Source organism: Falco cherrug, chromosome 4, assembly GCF_023634085.1.
Source record: "Falco cherrug isolate bFalChe1 chromosome 4, bFalChe1.pri, whole genome shotgun sequence".
In the NCBI taxonomy this organism is placed as follows: Eukaryota; Metazoa; Chordata; class Aves; order Falconiformes; family Falconidae; genus Falco; species Falco cherrug.
In genome coordinates this window covers 96834725-96855155 of record NC_073700.1, presented here as the reverse complement: position 1 = coordinate 96855155, position 20431 = coordinate 96834725, and the positions used below count along the sequence as shown (strand labels likewise).

Sequence of the window (20431 nt, the reverse complement as noted above, 5' to 3'; positions counted from 1 at the left end):
TAAAAAATATACTTGGGAAAGGAGGGGTTTTAGTGGTGTTGACAACAGCTCCTGCTCTCTGATGGAAGGTGGGAGGGCGCCTGATGGTGTCTACTTTGGTTGCTTGACAAGCCAAGCCAAAAACTACTGAGACTCTTCTCAGTCCACTGCTACCCAGCCTAGAAGGGCAACCTGCTTCATGGTGCCTCTTCCCAAGTAAGAAAACAAAGAGAACACAGGGACTCAGCTTAATGCCTGCTGTGCGATATTGTTCATCCAGCTAAGAACAATCGACGGTCCTTCCCCTGTACCTACCCCGAAAGAAGGATCAGAGGCTCGCCAAGCTGATCACTGTTTTCCTGGGCCATGACTCAGATACAGCACTATGTGCACACATCAGGAGAAAATTTAATATATAGCACAATAACGTATGAACTACATTTCCTAGAAGCCTTCCTTTTACTCTTGCACTGGTTAAATTTTTTCTAATCTATTATGTAACCAAGGAGTAATTGGTATATTTTTCACTTCTCCTAATTCCTCTGTTCAAAGAAAGAAATAGCAGAAAAGGTGGCAAGAATAGTATTTATTTCACAATATGCCACAATATGCCATTACATAATACATAACATTAAATATATCATAATAATATACTCGAGCCATAGTAATGACATGTTATTTTATATATTGTATATATGCATGTATAATAAATAGATAATAAACACGTAACACTTAAATATAAATTATAAATTTTGTTTGTAGTAGTACCCACTGGTACTTCTGCTTTCTGAGATGATTACATAGCAATTCTGTAATACTTGAAAGCTTTTCATTAAACCCCAGTTAAAACATATGGAGTTAGCAGCTGAGTTTATATGACATAGAGTGAGCCATCAGCACAAAACCCAGTAGGTGGGACGGGGATGTTTTGTAGTCAGTACTTTATCTGCCAGTTGATTGTAAGTTTTGTAGTCTTAGTCAACAAATCCACTGAACGGAGTCAGAACAGTCTTAGGACATTTACTCAAAGTAGTATGAACTTGCATATGGATATATTCAACTCAGAAGAGCATTATTAACAATGTGTTAGCTGAGGCACCGTGAAAGTCTGGTTCATAACATAATATAGCTATAACAAACCTTCTCCTAATTAGAAAATTAAAAACTTCATCGCTTTCCTTAGTCAAGATAAATCTTTAACATTTTGTGCTGATTTTTTTTCATGGGTCAGCTTTGCCACTTGTGTAACTAGTAGTAACTAGGTGAAAGAAAAAAAATCAGTAGTCTGGAAGTCTAACTAGAGGATTTTTATTCTTAGTCTTTCCCTTCTGTAGTTTGGGAAACTGCAAATTATAAAGCTGGCTCTGATGAGGAATAAAATATAAATGACATGTTCATGATTATTGAAGGGAAGAAAATTTCCCTGAAAAGTCATGAAGGGGAGCACAGGTGGGCTTTGGAAAGTCCATTGACTGGGAACTATAGAGGCTAATTTTGGCTGGATGTGACCCAAAGAAAGCAGCTGCTAAGTGTGACATGAAGACATTCCAACAGCAATACTGCCACTGGAAATGTCAAAAGGAGGTCTTACCAAGGCAGAACCAATATCCTTTAGATTCTTAAAAATATACACCAAAATGCAGCCTTTTGTGCTTAAAATTGTACATATGACTACTGAAATAGTAAGGCCTCTGTTCATTAAATAAATATGGCCCATTCATGCAGATTTTCATACTGTAGCCTAGTATGAAAGATTTTATATAGCCATTTTACTATAATATTGCTATGTACATATAATTTGGGCATTCTTAGTGCATGTAGAAGAGAATCGTGTTGCTTCCTGGCCTGGACCGGTTGGGTGCTCAAAGACATGTCAAGTGTCACTACAAAGTTGGTTTTACCCAATTTCATTTTATGGGCTCTGGTTTAATCCATGGTTTTCATAACAGATGTTATTGATTAGTCACCAAAGGGTTTAAAAAAATACAAAAATGTTTGCTGAATGCTATTAATTTACAAAGAAACTCAATTCTCAGACAAAAGGTTTTCAGATAGGACAAAAGATTACAAAGATTCTAAAAAAAAGGGCAAAATATGTGAAGTTCTTTTGAAAATTAGAAAATCAGCCTCGATCGAACTAACTGGCAAGTTAAAATCCTGGTATTAGTTGGTCTTGTGCATTTGCTAAGAGTAAGCACGTCCCCTTTCTGTCTTCATTTGCTGGGGCTAAACAAACTGATTACCTTTAACCACGTGTGGTGGTCTTGGGCTGATCCTAGTCTGAGCTCATACCTTCTGAGCTTGGACACCAAGAATTACATCGCACTGTCACGGGTGATGTCTCACCGGTGCCTCGCTAAAGCCCTTCAGTACTGCCCTCTCTCCTGGAAGAGCTGCTGGATGTCTTTTAGGAGGGCTGCATTTCCTTCCTTCACGAATTTTATGCAGTAACTTAATTTTACAACAGACCTGCTGCTGTCTTGTGTTCTGTGACTACACCCAGCTCTTTCTCCTGCTCTGCCTTTTCCAGCTGAACTGCTAGCTCAAGGCAGAAATTCCGATTAGTCTTCATGCAATACTGTTAAATTGCACCCCATTTCTGTTACTCAGGCTCTGAAGTCAGGCTTACTTTCCTGTTCAATATTATGATTTTCCTCCGTCTTAACAATGAAACCTAACCTTCTGGCATTAACTAATTTCAGTAGCATACCCCTAAATTTTGTGCCAAAGTTTGCTAAAGTTTTCCTAAAGCCCTCAAAGTTTGTTAAAAAAAAAACTCCCAGTAAAAATACAATTTAAAAGTGCGAATTCCAGCTATGTAAATAGCTACTCTGAGGACTGTGATGCTACAGTTTAGCAGATGGTGTCTTGGGTGTTTGTGCTAGAAAATACATCAAAAAAGTATTTTATTTTGTATGATGCTTTTCCTGAAAAAGTACATTTTCAAAAAAAAAATCCAATTACTGGGCTGTCTGTTTTACAGGGACTGTGGATGTCATACTTTGCCCATGCTGCCTTCCCAGGTTGTGCCAGGAAAAGGTTTACATCCCCCCAAAGCTGATGCAAAGTGCCTCATGTCCACATTGCTCAGTGATATCATTCCTTGGAGCAAATCGACCATGTCCATAAATCAAATTCAAGTCTCTTGACTGACTTCATGTAGAAATCCCTATTCCTGTAACACAATTACTTTGTTTTTTCTCTGTATGGGACTTACTGAGATGATTGACAATGAGAAGACAGCATCATTTTCTCGCAGAGCGTGACCCCAGCTGTGAGCTGTTGGACTGGAGTTTGTGACATGAAGGCATTTCAGAGCCCAAGACCTCCTCAAACAGTTCCATGAGCAATTTCAGTGTTTTGAATTGGACCATGTCCTCCTGTCAGCTGTGTCTGGATTTTTCTTTCAAAGGGAATTATTTGACCTGCCTCACACATCTTTGGGAGCAAATCCATATGCATTATTATCAGGCAGCAGAGCACAGCCTCGAAATAAAACAGAGAGCTTGCCAAAACAACGTATCGTTAGGACTGCTTCTCTGTAAATAAGCAAGTGGGCCTGTTATAGTGTGTGCTATAGATTTTATATATATTTCATGGGGCCCACAAGTCCCAGGGTTTACACACACAGATGAGAGGACTGGCAAGGGTTAGCAACTGACCCTTGTTTCTTTCCCTGGATATTGCTTTTTTCTTTCCCAAGAAATGTGCTGTTATTACCCTACTGCCAGGTGCTGGGCGAGTCCCATGCAGTAGGCAGAAAAAGAAGCAGGTAGTCTTGTGAAATGCCATTTCTGAGTCTTATTATTACATTTCCCACTAGTATCATCTGCAGCGAGGGCCCTGTTGTGCTTGACACTGTAGAAGCATTCAATAGGAGTCAGTGCAAAACCCAAAGAGCTAACAAAAGGAAGGAAAAATAGAGATGAAGTAATTTTCCTATCGGCAAACCTCTGGTCTGTGGCCAGCCAAGAAAAGAACCCCAGTCTTCTGACTCCCACAGCAAGGTTTATTCTAGCTGACTTTTTTTGCTCACTCCAGTTATCCCCTTGGAAATAAATCCTGCAGGGACTGTGTAGGAACCAGCCCAGGGCAATTCCATGCAAAGGAACAGGTTGGCAGCCCTGCAGGGGATCTATTGTAGAATAGAAAGCCCTTGCAGAGCTTCAAAGCCCTTATAGAAGGGATACATGGCTTCATTCTTTTGTAGACGAGTAAGGCACAGGATAGGGAATAGGACAGCTTCAGCTTTTCAGTCTAGAAAAGTGATGGAAATGAGTAAATTTGCTATGAATATCTTAATACAAGCTGCTGAGGTTGTTTACAATTAAAAAAAATAAATAACTGCTTTCTGCTATTCTGTGCACAAGGCTAATCGTAAGAAAAACTGCGTCACGTTCACTTTCCGAATTTCAAAAACCCCAGAAATAAACACAAGACCCTACAGGACATGCTGCCCAGTACTGGAGGACATGACACAAGGTTTTCCAGTATAACATCTGAATTCAAAAGATAGCAGTGAGAGCCCTTCAGAGAACACAGCCACCTTTTTTCATTTATGTTCTGGCAGATGGCTTGCTGGATTTACTGACTCACTTGTCTGACATGCAAATAAATCGTAAGAGTGTCATTTGTAGTATAAATAGATATTAGGGCTTGTCTGACAAATGAGACCTGCCTAACGACATTTCTTTCCCTGAAAGGTAACAATGTGTAATGCTTTATAAGTTACACACATCAGGACTAACTTGTAAATAGTTTACTTCTAGGCTGCTGCAAGAATTTACCCCTTATCTTCTTAACCCCCATCTACTTGTCAGTGGCTCTTCTCCAACAGTTCCCAAGCCCTTGGACCTGCCAGTGACTTTCCTGTGCAAACAGCCCTAAACTCTGAATTGGGCTGGTCTGAACAACCGAAAGCAGAAGACAAAAACGTCCCCTTATGCCTGTGAAAGAGGTTCTGTCCCAGGCTGCTCAAACCACAAAACCACCCAGTTTATTGTCTTTTTGGATTTGCTGGCAGAGATCTCCCTGTTTAATCAATTTCCATCCTACATCGGTGGAACTGAACCCCATTTGTTGAGCCCTGCTGCTTGGGCTCGCCCAGTTTGCAGGGACTGTAGTGGGTTAAAGAGCGCGACGTGAGTATCTCCACCAGCAGGTCGCTGTCTTCTTCCACCCGCATCACTCTGCAGGACGATGGTTTTCAGCACCCTAACTAGTACTCGTTGCCCACCCTGTTCACTTCTGACTTAAAATAGACAAGAGATGAGCACGTCTACCAGCCCAGCTGAGGAGGCAGCAGTCACTGCTGTGGGTCTATAAGAGGTAGGTTGGAGCAAGCTGGGTGGCCACAACCTCATTGGATCCAGCAGAGGATATCCCATTATAACCTCAAAATCTTTGCATACTTATATATGGATCCATACTGACACATGAGTCATCAGAAATTTGACAGTCACCCAAACCGCGTAGTTTTTCTTTGCCCATACAAGAGGCACAGCCCAGAGAGCGGGCACACACATTGGCCCAGTGATATGCCTCAGTCCTAACAGGAGAAACGCCCACAGGTTTCCGGACACTGATTTGGCTGTAAAAATAATAATAAGGACACAAAAGCCAACAGTGATGGATATATTTACTAGGAGTGGGACCGTAATTATTCACTAAGACCATAAAATAGCCATCAGAGGTGAACAAATCACCGACTTGTGCAAACCTGGAAAACTGACCTGGAAAATTGATCTAGAGGTGAAAAAGTCCTTACATCTCTGCTACAGCTCCTCTTCAGTTTTAAGTATGTGGTGGAAGGAGGACTGAAGCATGTCAGAAAATCTGCAACACTATAATGACCTCACTCACATAATTTGTTTGTGTTTACTGCAACTGCCAATGGCTAATCCATTTTTCCTCAGGGGGAAGATCGGGATATTTCTCAGGCACCAAATAAATAAACCAAACTGCATTCTTCTTGAAATTAGGAACTTCTTTCATCATGTTCCCTCCTGTTCATCTCCTTTCTGATGTACACGGTCCAAGAGGATATGGGAGAGTATCAGACTAAAGCTCTGGGATCTGCACTGGACGCCAGTTAGCTGCTGGGAGGAATTCAAGGGTTTAGATCCAACCTATAAAGTGCTGAACAGTTTTGGGCCTGGCATACATGGGTCTCATTCAACCATGTGGAGGTCCATCAAGATAAATAACACAAGGTGTGCCCAGCGAGGAGTCCTTCATTTTGGAAATATTTTTCCCTCCTCCTGTAACCTCCTGGGCATGCTGTGAAGCCTGCTTTCCCCTCCCCGTGTTACATCAGTTGAGTCTGGATTGAAGTTTTTCTGTTTACCAGCTATCCTTCATCCTTGCTTTCACGTTTCCATTTAGCAAGTTAATGCCCAATGCATTGAATGGGTAACTGTATTTTTTAATTAATATTTTAATTTTAATTTTTAAATTTAAGATTTTTTAAATTAATAAATAATTTAATATAATATTTTAAGTGCCTTCTTAATAGCTTTTCCATTCCTTTGATAATTCTTGAACCCTTTATTGAGCCTCCTTTAGTACCTTTCTTAAGATGTGGTAACAGTTGTATATGTAATATTCCAAAGGAGACTGTTACGCTGATCTGTGTATGTGTGTGTGCATATATATGTATATATTTTTCATATTCTCCACCCCATTCCATAAGTACTCTAGCAATTTCGTTTGCTTGTTTGTTTGTTTTTACCACAGCTGCAGTTTGACAGAGGTTTTCTTTGTGCTGTCCATAGTGATGTCCTCATATCTATCCTGGGCTGACAGAGATAAATCAGAACTCTATTTTTTCAAGTAGATTGCATATTTGTCCCACATGTATTATCATTGAGCTCCATTTGTCATCATTTTGCCTGTTCATCTAAATCCCTCTGAAAATCTTTATATTCTGCTTGAGCTTGTCCTACCTGGACAACTTTGTCCTATTTGCATACTTTGCACTTGACTGCTCATTTCCTTCTCCAGAGCTGCATTAACTAACATGAAACCAGCGTAGCCTCTTTACGCATTATACTTTTCCTCTTTTTCCCCCGAGTCAAAAATATCCAGCTCAGTGAACCAAGTAACGTACATTCTGGTGCTTGCCCAGCCATGGGTAAAATAGTCCCAGAGAAGAAAACTATTAAATTCCAGTTCTGAAGAACTATTCTCTCTGATGAAGCTCTCTGGTGAAGGTCAGATGTGGTGACTGCACAGCAGTGGCACGCTGATGTGCCCCCACAAAATCCTTGCTGATAAATAGTTTAGAGACTTGCCTATTAAGGACAGGTTTACTGGAGGAATGGAGTACAGAAAGGTGGAAGGGGTGAAAAATCTTCCTTTCCTTCCCATTGGTATGATGTGTATGTTCTCACATCATCATGGTGTACAATACTATCACTGTATCCAACTTTGATATTGAAGATATTCAGGGATAGGTCCACAACTGGGATATTAATAGTTGTAGCTCCAGTGCCTGCAGTAATTAGTTGAGGATCTCTCAGAACTAACTAGTGGTATTGCTTAGATAAAAGATGGATGGTTTTTCCTCCTACCGCCATCATTTTTTACTTCCATAACACATAATACAGAGGTTGCATAAAAGAATCCGTGCAACCACTTTGCCATGTACTTCCTAGAGATCGATAGCTTTCCTGGCTCTTCAGCCTGCATGGCATCGCAGCAACTGGCTTAAGGAAAAAAGGTTTTAGAGTTTAGATCACTGTCCTATATCCTGAGAGATTTCTGGATTTTTTTTTAAATGACCAGAAGTACATACAAATAAATTTTCAAACCATTTTTCACCTGGAAAGAAAAAGATCAGCAGAACCAGCTGCTTTTGCTTGAGATTGTTTAAACATCACCTTTCATTACTAGTAGCAATTTTCTGTCCTTTTGAAACTTTATGACTGAAAACAGTCACAAACACCAATGCTTACTTAAATAACTGATAACTGTCACAAAATCCAATAATACACTAGATTCTGGGAACTTGGAAAGAGTACCTTGATAAAACAAAGCTTTATCACCATTGAACATTGATAGTAGATGAGATATTACGCTCTAACTCACGAGAACTTTGTGAAGCACCTCAAGGGAACGAGTATACCTATTATGGTAAGGCTGTGGCTGGTAAACCTGCTGAAGAAAAGATTTGACAGAAGGGGCTTTGGATCTACTCATGCTCCTTCTGGACAATTCCTGTATGGTTCCAGCTTCAGAGGCATGAGACATTCGTGCCAATCCTCAGCTCCTCCATTCTGTTTTTGGGGTTTTTTTAAATTGAATTTTCTGTGATTTGGTCTCTTTGCCGCATTTGAAACCTGTTCCTGAGGCATGCTGTGAAGACTTCCATTTTGGAAGTGACTGGGAGCTGGGATATAGGTGCTTGCCCAGTGCAGTGCCACATAGCTGGACCTGTGCGGGGCTGGAATGAGTCTGAGTTAGCCTGAGTCTGGGAAGCCCTCATCAGCCCCAGCACAGCGGCATGGTGGCAGGGCCATGCTGCCTCTGGCATGCACCTAGCACCTATGTGGGCATAAGTTCTCAAAACCTTAAATATCACTGAAAGTCGCTTCTGGAGTGCTCGTGAAGGCTGACTTTAGCCCCATGAAACCACAATCGATAGAGGGATCAACAGAGGGAAGCAGCTTCCATCACAGGACACTTTAGTGTTCCTGCTTTGAACTGGTCTCTACAGAGGCCACAATGCTGCCTGGAGAATCTGTGGTGGCCAGTACATCTTTTGCAAGGCAAAGCATCAAGTGACGATACCAGTTCCCTGGTGAGCTTCCTCAAAAAACTCTATCAGGTGTGCGCTATCATGTCTACATACCTCTAATGTCATACCTATGTGAACATGCCTGTTGTCTGTTCAGACATGCGCAGCTGCCTGGGGTAGGTACATGGTTTCCGTGAGGAGCTAAGCTTGCTGAGCTTCTTAAGGCACAGAGAATGAAGGGCCAGTGGCAGCCCAAGCTCCAGCGCCGTGTCCTCATGCTCCGTCGGGGCTCGGCACCCCACCACAGGGCAGGGGGAAAGGAACCGCAACGACACAGTGCAGAAGGGAAGAGGAAGGGGGAATTGCTCCATCTGTCAGCCTCAGATCTGTGAAATACGTGATCTGAGGCTGACAAATATGTGTCCCCCTGAAATATTACCTGTAAAAAATTGATTTTGTGGGGAAAGTGGCATATTTATCTATATGTCATGGTGCGTGAGCTGTGGTCAGTGTTTTTCACTAATATTTTCAGTCAAGGAGAAAAAACTGCTCGACAGCTGTCATTCATACTTCTCAGGAAGGGTTATACTGTTGTCCTTACCCGGTGGAGCCACTGGCGAGCCATCCTGTGGTGCAGCCAGCGAAAGAACAGTCCAGAACAGCCCTTTTCAGTTCTTCTGCAGTTGCTAAGCGAGCACTCAAGTCAACACAAGCCTTCTCAGCTTCAGCTAAATCCAGACCCTGAGAGTTGTTCTTGGACTCAAGCGCAAACACTTTCCCTGCAGCACCAAGAAAGGACATGTCACTCGTCATGGTATTGTACTCAACAGATATTCAACTAAATTATTGCAAATTATCACCAAATAAAGCCTTCTTGCTTTTCCTAAGTTCATGTTAATGAGCAACCTACTTCTTGGAAGAAATAATTTTATCAGCACTTTAAGTACCTTTGTTTTAGCTTTTCTTTTAGTTCTGTTCACCAACAGAAAAGCAGGTACGGCTAAGCCCCTACTTGTTCCTAGCCCATATGAGAAGCTTGTCTTGCCTCTATAGGACTACGCTTAAGATCTGGAGAAAGCACGACACTCTCACATGCACATATAAAAGTCAGAACATCTCCTGTCGGCTGTAACACCGGAATTAATTGCTAAGCATTTTACAATTACATTTCTATCAACTACGTCTATAAAGTAAGCACAAATCTAAAAGCCAGTATTGCAACCCAGTCTTCCATGTCAGAAATAGATGTGTACTTTTTCTCTAAAATCAAAATGATGTAGTTCTATGGCAACTTGTGCCTAAAGGCTGCTGCAAAGCCACTTTGTTTTCATATCTTTCTGGAAAGACAGAATTTTTTTCTTAATGGAAGGTTTTTTTGAATGAGTATGAGAACATATTTAGCATAACAATTTCTTGCGTTGTTTTTATTTTCAGTTCAGTTTATTTTACTTTGATTTATCTAACACTGTGAAAGCTGTAAGGGTGAAAGTTAGAGGTTTTGGCAACTGGGAACAGGGCAGTTGGGGTTTTGGCAATGAAGCTTGAGAAGTTACTGGGCTATGGAATAAACACATTAGCTGAGTGCCTCCAGAAAAAGAAATAAACAATGAGACTTCACAGTGCTGACTTTGAAATTGCCATTAAGCATCTTCTTTCTGAAGATAACATACCTCAGAATACCTTCTAAATTTCAAAGGTACAGGCTGAGGTTCCTTGCAGGTGCCAAAAGACAACTTCGAAGCACTGTTCATTCAGTAAATGCCCAGAAACACTTATGTCTTATTTCAAATGTAGTTTAGTGGCAGTGGTTATATGAATGTATAGCTTCCAGCATGTACCAAGTGTTCACTACGTAGCTAGCTTCACAGTCATAGGATATATTGGCCAACATCAGGAATCCTTCAGACTGATTCAGCCTGATTCTGCACCAAGTGCCACCCCCACTGCAGATAACTCCCACAAATTGATATATCAGAATCTAATCATAAATACAGGGAACCAATACAGGGTAGCTCTGCCCCTGACAGCTTTCCATTCTCACCTGTGCACAGTTTAACCCACTGGAAGAATCACAGTCCTTACAGCAAAAAATGCAAAGTTTCTTTCACGTAAACATGTTATTTGTGTTTACATTAGCTAGCAAGTGCAGATGGGTCCTGATGAAGATTCCTACTTTGATGGGAAATCTACATGTGCACAGCAAGAAGTTGTCCTGACTCAGGCAGGTAGCAATTTAAATAAGCCAGACAAGCAGCGATGAGAAGGAATAGAAATTCAGGGTATCCAGAGTGATTTTCTCAGGCAGTTAACAGTAGCTGACCAAGGAATGCAACCCAGCAGCATATATCAACGTCGTAACCACTAGATGACATTGTCCCTTTATTCTCAACTTTAATCAATACAATGAGTTGTAATTAGAACAGGGGAGTTTACACAGAGCAGTGAAAAAAGCAAGCCTCTACAGTCCTCAGCACCAAAACGTCAGGATTCTTTGAAAAATGTCCCAAATAATGCACACGAGGCTGCTGTTCCCAAAGCCATGAATAGATGCAGTGAAGCACGTGTGGCATAGGGAGAGAGGAGATATAAGCATAAAGATGACGGTTTTAATCATTCTTGAGTTGTGGAACAATTTTCATTCGTAAAGGTAAGTAGGGATTAATTGTAATGCTTTACTGAGGTTTCACCCCAGATAAAGACTTGCCCACATTCTGCATTTCACTGTTTGACTGTCAGGATTGAGATGCATCACCAAAGACATATAGGGCACGTTTGTGTAGCATTTGACTTAAATCGTAAATGTTAGTTTGCCATGGCAGTAATCCTTATTTTCCAGCTATTAGTATTTCAGTTACAAGACTTAAAGAAAGGAAAATCATTAAGGATCAAGTTCCATCGAGATGTAATTAGAAGAAATTAAGTCCATCATTTAGTCTTTTTGCCAGTAAGTAACAATTAGTTTTAGAGGAGTTTAGACAGTCAAGACTGAGGCCGAGACAACTCCTTAGCTACTGTTATGTGTTTGCTAGTACTTAAGATAAATTAACTTTTTACTAGAAACTATGAAGATGCTGATCCAAGACAGAGTCTTGTCCTTCAAAAAGGTATCTGGGATGCCCAGACTATGTGGACAAATAGATTTTAGGGTAAGCTAGGAAGGACTTACCGGTTGGGAAAATTACAGTGAACTGCTTTGTAGGAATTTCTGGTTAGCCAGAAGTGGATATAGAAGGCTGACCTGCTTACCAGGCGGACCTGGGAATCTTCTCCAAAGCCTTAGAAGCTCTATGGCTACCTGCCCAGTTTTGAAGATGTACCCTCTCTTTTTTGCCTGATTTCTTACTTAGAAAATATAATAGTAAGAAAGGTTTACTTATCAGATGCTTGACCAATGGAATGATAGCTGGATCTCCAGCACCCTGAGCTGTATCACATTACTGAGGGGCATTACAGAAAGAAAAAAAAAAATACAGCGGACATCCTAGCATCGTAATAAGAAAAATACAAAAGTATGTCAAAACAGGAAATCCCCTTAAATAAATAAGAGTACAACACTGAGATTGAATTCTGCACCTTACAGTGGCACAGCTAACATGCTTGAGACATTAATGTACTGAATTTTTCTCACTTTTTAGCACAAAAGTGGTGTCTTTTTCAAGCTGGAGATCTAAAGGTCCTTGTTAAATATCTGTAAAATTATCTGTAAAATTTTTATCACTGCTAGTTGTAAAGAAAGGTTTTTTAAATAAGGTTTGTCTCACATACTTGATGACATCACAGTAATTTTTGGTGTTGGGGTTGTGAAAATTTTAGATGGTATCCCCTTTCTCTCTAGCACATTGGGACAGTGTGGAGTAGTTGAAATCAGTTTTCTTTCTGAGATAATATCAAGAGATGTATTGTCATTCTGTTTGAAATGTGTGAAATTAAATATGAGACTGCTCTTTACTTCCATAAGGCACAAGATGAAGGATCATGTCTTTGTGTTTATTTTTGTGAAGAATGTAGTAAGCCTTTGGTTGTGGTACCTTTGAACAGCCCCCATGTTCGAGCTCCCTCTCAACTCTCTCCCTTCATTTCTGCCTGTGTCTTTTCTTTCCCGTAATGATGCGACAGGTAGCGTGGAAATTTGTTTCCAAAACTCTATGTACTTTTCTGAAGCCTTTTTAAACAAAGCCAGTCCCTTTGGTTGCAAGATCAAGCTAAAAATCCATGCAAATTGGTCTTCCTCTAGAGGCTTAAGGCACACCTTGAGTTTAGCAGGTTTAGAATGCAAAATGACCTTGTCACAGCAAGTTTCCTTAGGTTCCCCTTTGAAACTAATGAAAAAGTTTTAACTTCAATGGTAAAATGTAAATGATAAGACATAATTCTTCCAACTGTTAAGTAACAGCTGGATTCATAGTTCTGAAGAAAAAAATCACGCTTGAAACCAAAGAGAGTCTTTCTTTAATAACTAGCCTATATTATATTGCTAGCCTCTACCCTCATCTGATCACTATTATTACAGAATATTGATTATATTTGATATAGTGACAAAGGAATCATTTTTACTATTGTTAGTCACTAAAACTTTGTAAGCAAGCAACAGCTGAATATAGTTTTTATTTAAGAGTACCCCAATATATTCTGATTGAAAACATACCCATAGAAGCATAGATCTCGGGGCTTAGAGGGTTCATTTTTATCACCCTGTTTAATTCCTACATAACCAGACTGTAGCTTTCCCCTAGTAATTCCACCATCGAGTCCAAAAATTCATGGCTGAACTAGAGCATGTCTTTTCAAAAGGCATCCAGTCATGATTCAATGACTCCAAGTAAGGGAGAATTTACAGCACACTTTATAGTAAACTGTTCCAATGGTTCATTACTCTCACTCCACCTTATTTCCATTTTCAAATTTTGCTAGGCTCAGCTTCTAACAGCTGGGCCTTGCTATGTTTTTAAGACTGAAGAGCCATCTACAATCAGATACGTGGAGGAGCAAAAAAGGGACTCTTCAAAAATAAAACCAATCCAAAACCTGTTTCTATGTACTTTTAGGAATCTCAGTGGAATTAGCGGGATTTTCTTGGTTATCAAGAAGAGTTTGGCTAATCTATTTTATTGCAGTAACAGATATAACAAGTTCTTCTGAGGCATATAGGTATGGTTCAAGGCCCGCTGCAATGAGTTCAAAGTTCTCCATGTCATCAGCAGGATTTGCGTCATGCTTGAAGGAGAAACAGAAAACCGCATAGCAAAATATACTTTGAAATAAAAATGTCTCCCACAAATTATGTAAAATGAAAGCACTTTAAAATGCATGCCTGGCGCGCTGATCTCATAGCGTGGTACTTACTAGTTCAAAGGATAAAACTTAAATCAGTTTCAACAAAATAAATGCGGTGAAAGATGTGCAAATGTGGAGCATAATTTATTTTTACTTAAGTGCTAAAAACTTTAAATTGAGGTAAAAGAGAGCAGAGGAAGGGAAGGTCACTTCTGTACTTCAAGAGCAATTTAATTTCCATTTCTATGGCTGTGTGTAACAATGGCCTTGATTGTAACAGTAAGGGTGGAGGATTCAGTAAAACTGTACAATTACAGACAGAGATTTGGGTAATTACCAGTTCTGCTTAGTGTACTTGAATGTAGGATTTATTTCTGCGAGAAACTAAAGTGAATGATGTCTTCTTTAATTCAAACTGCTTAAAATATTACATCATCAGAAAAACCAGAAAACCTAGGAGGTCACCTTTGAGTTCCTCCTCAGCTAAATTCAGTTTGAGCTTAAATTTTAATTTTACTACATGCTTTAGAATCAAATAGTTGGAATTGTTTATGCATTTATTTTTGAACATACAAGAATGTGTGCTGTTTTGCAAGCGGGAGCCTGAGATGCTTAGACACCTGCTATTCATATGCACGCATCTGGAGACAGCAAAAGAGAAAAAGCATACTTTTTTCCTTTTCTTTACAAAAAAAGTGCAAAGCAAGCCAAAGGAAAGAGCATAGTAGGTTTTTTTCCTACCATTGACAACAGACATATCTGGTTCTAGCTTTTTGTGCCTATCATTATATATTGTGCCTAGCTTTCTGGATTCAGAATCCTTTCCCTTGCAGCCTCTGCAGCCGCTATGCATGGTCACTACCAGATGACTCTCTTGACCAACAGGTCTTCCATGTAACCCAAATTTAGCCAACAGACCAACTCCACTTTGGAACAAATAGTAAAGTTTTGCAATTAGCACAGTCTTTCAATTCAGGGGTGTCTTAGTAAGGTAATTAATCACCATGCTTCTCTCCTGATGTGCTCTGTCTCCGAGCAAGTGCCCTGCAGAAAACTACGATTCAGGCATATGGGTATTTTAGCAGCCATGAAAAGACAAATGAGGGAGTCAAAAATAGTCAGAGGAAACTCCTGTGCGAGATGCATGAAGCTGCATTCTTCTTCTCCTATTCCAGTGCAAATGCAAAGAAATATTAAACAGCCTGCGCTTGCACCGGCACAGTCAAGACCTGTCATGATAACTGTCACGATAATCTGTATTATTCTCCAGTAACCACACTAACAGTGGTGGCACACCACAGTACATCAGAGCAGGAGCAAGCCCTTGGGAAGCCTTCTGTCCATCTGACAGTGACCTCAACAGCTATGAGCAAGCAAATTTCCATCGTCAAAAATCTGCAAAGCGAAACAAAGCTATCTTTGATTTCGGCATTCACCTTGGTCTTTATGGAGCCTATCTGCGCTACAGCAATATGGGCTGCGGTAAATACTAGTCAAAAGAGATCAATTAAGCTTCAAGGCTTTACACCTTCAGCAGACCTCGATGGTCTCCAGTTTTATTGCCTGCTCTCTGTCATTATTTGTGTGCGAGATAATAAAGAGAAAGTCTTCCTTAGGGAAATATGTTGTAACCAGTTTCGGAGGTTTGCTTGTATCAGGGGCCAGTCTGGATTTCACGGGGTTTTTACAAGGTGAGTTCAAAATCCCTTCAGTGGTTTGCAAAACAGTCAGTTACTTTCAGTTAAAAATAACAAATACACACATACATATGTGTCACCCAGAAAGGTCCTTTGGCACTTTAGTGACGTGTATGAGAGAGTAGCACAGTTGTATTTTCACCTACAACTTACACAAATGAGAAGGTGTTTTCCTGTCTAGATCAGGCCAGAAACTGTTATAAAAGAAAGTATTAATCCTGTTCTGTACTTTCAGATCTTCTTAGATACATAAGCCCACAGGCAGTGGTAAATTTTAAAGTTCACATGAAGTGTTTTCTTCTGTATCAATGTATAATAAGCCAGATGGCTTATAGGGCAGTGTTACAATTGTCTGCTTGAATATTAATATTAGGAGAATATACTGAAAAACATGTTAATAGAGGGACCTGCACATTTTTCACAATGACACTTGGAAGTTAAAAATGGAAACTACAGTAATATAATAATGCTCTACAACGGTAATGCGCTTCAGATATCCTACGCTTTAATGCTTATAATTGCTTTCCCATGCATGAATTTGACAAACTGTTGAATGGCAATTAAAATCTGTCATGAACTGTGCCTTAAAATGATCTCCAACATTATTTTCCCTTTTCTCTTTTAGAGGATGACTGTTTAGGAACCAAGAAGATGCTACTGATTCTATAGAAATAAGACAACTTGGGAGGTGCTTTTGAAAAGATAAGGGAATTGTTCATATGAAGCATTCCTAGCAAGGGAAATTAATTATTCCTGTTCTGTACCCTTTTCTTGCGGAGAACCGTCTTTCATGGGTATGCATTTTCCCCCCTCACTTCTGAGGCATTTCACTAGGGAAGGAATATTTCCCAAAATCAGAATCGCAGTTTTGCCTGCTGCAACACAGTGCAGTTGCCCGACGTATTTCTTTCCCTTTATTCTTAATGAAATGTGTTTTCTTCAAATTTACAGGACAGGGCTCCGTTGTATAAATGGTAATTTACACAAAGTGGTAGAAACATACAAGCAAGATTAATTTTCTCCCTTTGCTTTGCCATACTTTGTCATCAGCTGAAATAAATTTAGGTGAAAGAGGAAAAATACTCCAAGAACAAAAAAAAGAGGGGTTTACTGCCCTATAATGTTTAAGATCTGCTCTGTGGAATAATGCAGCAAAATTCAGTGGTAAAGGATTAGTGTATCAAAATAAAAAAAATCCTGAGATCAGGCATAAATCTATCGCAGCTGTGAAAGTGAAAAAAAGTGGCCATTCAGCATTGCTCTCCCAGGAAAAGACACGGTTGTTTCAAAAATAAATCGTGTTTTTGCTAAGGCAAGCTGGTCGTCACTACTACAGGCTTAATCATTAAAAGGGCAATCAGCTACTGGAAACTTTCAAGGGATACAGCTGTTCAGAGTTATCATCAGTGGGTAAAAATTCCCATTTCAGAGTAACTGGTGGCTGGTGCTTCAGCCAAATTCGTGTCCTGATCACATCCCTCAGCAGCGAAGGGCAGATGAGGCAGATTAGGTGCAGAGAGGTGAGCAGCCATCCTTGGCGCATGTGGTACTGAACAGAAAAGGTTATAAAAGCCTTGACTTCTTGTCTTCCCTTCCTCAAGTACCTGCCTGTATAAATCAATACTGGGGGGCATCTGAATCTGGCAGATGGGGAAGCTCTTTGGAGAAAAGATACTCCTCATTATAAGGAGAGCTCTCCTAAAATAGAGCTGAGTCTTCTTATTCATGTTCTGGCTTTGTTTTGTTATTCTTATTTCCTCTTGAAAAGTTCATTATCCTGTTGTTTTGTTGTAATAAAATAATCTTAGCCTTCTGGGATCTTATTTCCTTTTTCTCCTTAACCCCAGGATATTTGTAGAGTCTCAAAAACCTCTGAATCAGATGTTTCCTAACTCAAACTGGGGCATGTATTTCAGTTTCTTCTTAAAAAAAAAAAAAAAAAAAAAAAAAAAAGTAGTTTTGGTTTTGTTTTTTTTAAGTTTGTTTTTTTTTCTTTCAAGAACACATTTCAACATACAGCTTTCATTACAGCCATAGCAACCCAGCCCAAACTGAATGGGGGACTCACCATCAGCCTGAACAGAGATGATCTGAAGGATGAAGAAGGCAGATCCCACGCCTTGGAGAAAGGTGAGAGAGAATCTGTGAGAGCCTGAAGCCATTGCCCTGCTTGCAAAGCCCTCAGCTGCAGGAGGTTGGCTGCCGAGGCTTTTTCTCTCTCCTCCTCTGCACTTTCGCAGCGGGGTCTGTGGTGATGATTTCAAGGAGCACTTTCCCTCGGCAGGATCCTGTGTCTTGGGTTTGCACGGAAGGCGGGAGGGGTGGAAAAAGAAAGAGGGAGGGAGAGAGGAATCCTTGGCTTGGGTAGTGTGAAGGGGAGGGGAGGTGGGGGGGAGATGTCCAGCCAGCTGGGGTTGGGGAGAGGCTTTATCCAGCCCAGTCTGCAGGGCAGTGCACGCAGGGAGCCGGTGTGAAAAGTCACATTACCCTGTCGGTAAATACCTAACGGATCACGGTGGAAGAAATGTAAAAGCCAGGAGAGAGAGAAAAGGGTGGGGGGTGGGGGAAAGACACACGACGAGCAGAGGAAATCCTTGGCTGAGAGGAGAAGGCAGCTAGATAGCTGGCACTGGGACGCGGTGAGTTTGTGGGCTTAGCTGTGCATCTCCGGAGGGATGGGTTCGGGCATGGGGAGTGTTTTCTCTCTGCAACGTGAAGTCAGCCAGCGGTACGCTGCTGAGAGCTGCAGGTCGGGGGCTGCTGCAGCACCAGTGATGGTCTTCAGGTAAGGGCTGAAGAAAGGTGACAAATGGCATGGGACCCTGGCCACTGAGCCTCCCTGAAGATCGGGATCGGGATGGATTAATCCTGCCATTTCAGATCCCGGGTTCAGGACAGGCATGAGGAGCTGGAGGTCAGAGCAGGAGTCCATCGGCTGGTCTCTGTCAGTGCTCCTGGTACATGTGAATAGTGCTGGTCAGGTCTGAATGCTCTGAAAGCAGCTGATAAAGGGAGTTTCCAGCTCCCACTAGCACCTACAGCACTAACATCTGTCCCTTCTTCTCATTCGTCCTATATTTGTCCCAACACAACCCAAAAGAAACCCCCACAATAAGAGGAAACATACTGGTGGTGATGCCATGATTTATTTCACTAAATACATAAACGGAATAGTTTTGTGTTGCTGTTGGAACTGAGCAGGGCTCAGAAATGTTGTTTTCGTATTCCCATCCTATTTTGCTTTTATTTCAGCTTCTTAAAATTTTTTCCCTTAGAAATTCGAAGCTGGGCAAAAAAACGCTTGGTCTGCCAGAAACTCTGAGCCACCAGGAACAGGAGCAAGGACCTGACCCTCCTCACTGCCACAGGCCCCATGTCCTGCATGGCAAGATGCTGACAGGCAGCTGCGGCATCTCCTGGTGAGGAACCAGCCCCGCATGGGTTTCAGATTGTCTGAAAACGACTCAAGCTCAGGAACTTCTCTATAGGATACTGAAGTAAGCAAGTAACACCATAATGCTGGAAGCTTTAAAACTACCCATGTTTGATGAATTTGGGCAGACAATGCTCTGATCCTGTTGACTTTTAAAGAATTATAGCCGTGTGTCCCTTCTTTATTACCCAGGCATGGCATGTGAATGTACACGCTGAAAGCTTTCAGACAGGTAGCTTTGAATTTCCTGTTCATCCAGGGAACAGGGATGGCAGCAGGTTTCTTTACGTTGCCTTGCCAGCCTAACTCCTCAGGAACACCTCCAGAATCAGAAAGGTGGGCAGTTTCTTGCTCGCTCCATCCTTAACATGGGACAGTTGGCATAACGTAACTACTTAACTGCATTACCTTTCAAAGGAAACTGTATGGTCTGTACAACAGAAATTAACATACATGAGAGAAAAGGAACAGAAAATTGCAGCGTTCTTTGAATGCATTTGTATTTCTTTTACTAGTGACATAGCTAATGGCATAAAATGCAAGTTTAACTTTCTGATACGCTGATAGTTCTACCCCTATTTTAAAAATCAGTGGACACAAGAAGATGGGAGATTTTGAATCTACACACTTTCAGCAAAAGAGCAAAGAGATTCCATGAAGCTGAGTAAGTAATTACAGCAAAGACACAGATATTAACACAGACTTGACGTGACAACATTAACAGCTCTAGGTTTCCTTGACGCTTGTCATAGGGCTGATGACTTTGTTGGTCCTTTGGTGTCCTCATGAGTTTGGCCATGAAAGGACAGTATCTTCCAGATTTCCATCTAAAATTCCAAAGGCTTGTTGGATTAGTTTGCTAAAACTGGATCGTTTCCTTGTGTTGATATATGTAAAGGCATGTTGCCACTCTGGCTCCTGTCTTGGAAAATCTCAGCTTGTATTCTTGAGTAGAACATCTTACTGATTTTAAAGAATTACAGCAGACCACAGGATCTGTTCCTTTTTCAAGGCATGAACAGTTCGTAGAATGACCTGGCTGCTCCTTGTCATCCCATCTCAACTGTAAAGTAAGCCTGTAAGTGTGGAAAGGTAAGGACACTTACCAGTTATTAACTCCTGGAGGGTAAGTAAGTACCTTGCTGCCAAACAGTTGACCTTCCAATCTAATATTTCTATCAGCAAAAATCTCTGCTCCTAATGTATTTTGGAAGATGTACATAAAGCTGAGCAGATTAGGTTTTGTATTGAAATTATGTACACGTTGTTTTGCATTGAAATCAACATTAATCAGGCAAAAATCCTGCCTTT

At 40.8% G+C, this 20431-nt stretch overlaps 1 protein-coding gene across 1 annotated transcript in view; it reads right to left on the bottom strand.

Moving 5' to 3' along the window:
• Positions 1 to 17998, bottom strand: part of SUSD5 (sushi domain containing 5) — a 43864-nt gene extending 25866 nt beyond the window's left edge. Inside the window, exons 1-2 of the mRNA XM_005443159.3 lie at positions 17756 to 17998; positions 9318 to 9495 (exon numbers count right to left, since the gene is read on the bottom strand). Of these exons, the coding sequence (XP_005443216.1) occupies positions 9318 to 9495; positions 17756 to 17849 (272 nt within the window). The 5' untranslated portion in view covers positions 17850 to 17998. The remainder of the gene's footprint in view (positions 1 to 9317; positions 9496 to 17755) is intronic.
• Positions 17999 to 20431: the final 2433 nt, after the last annotated feature.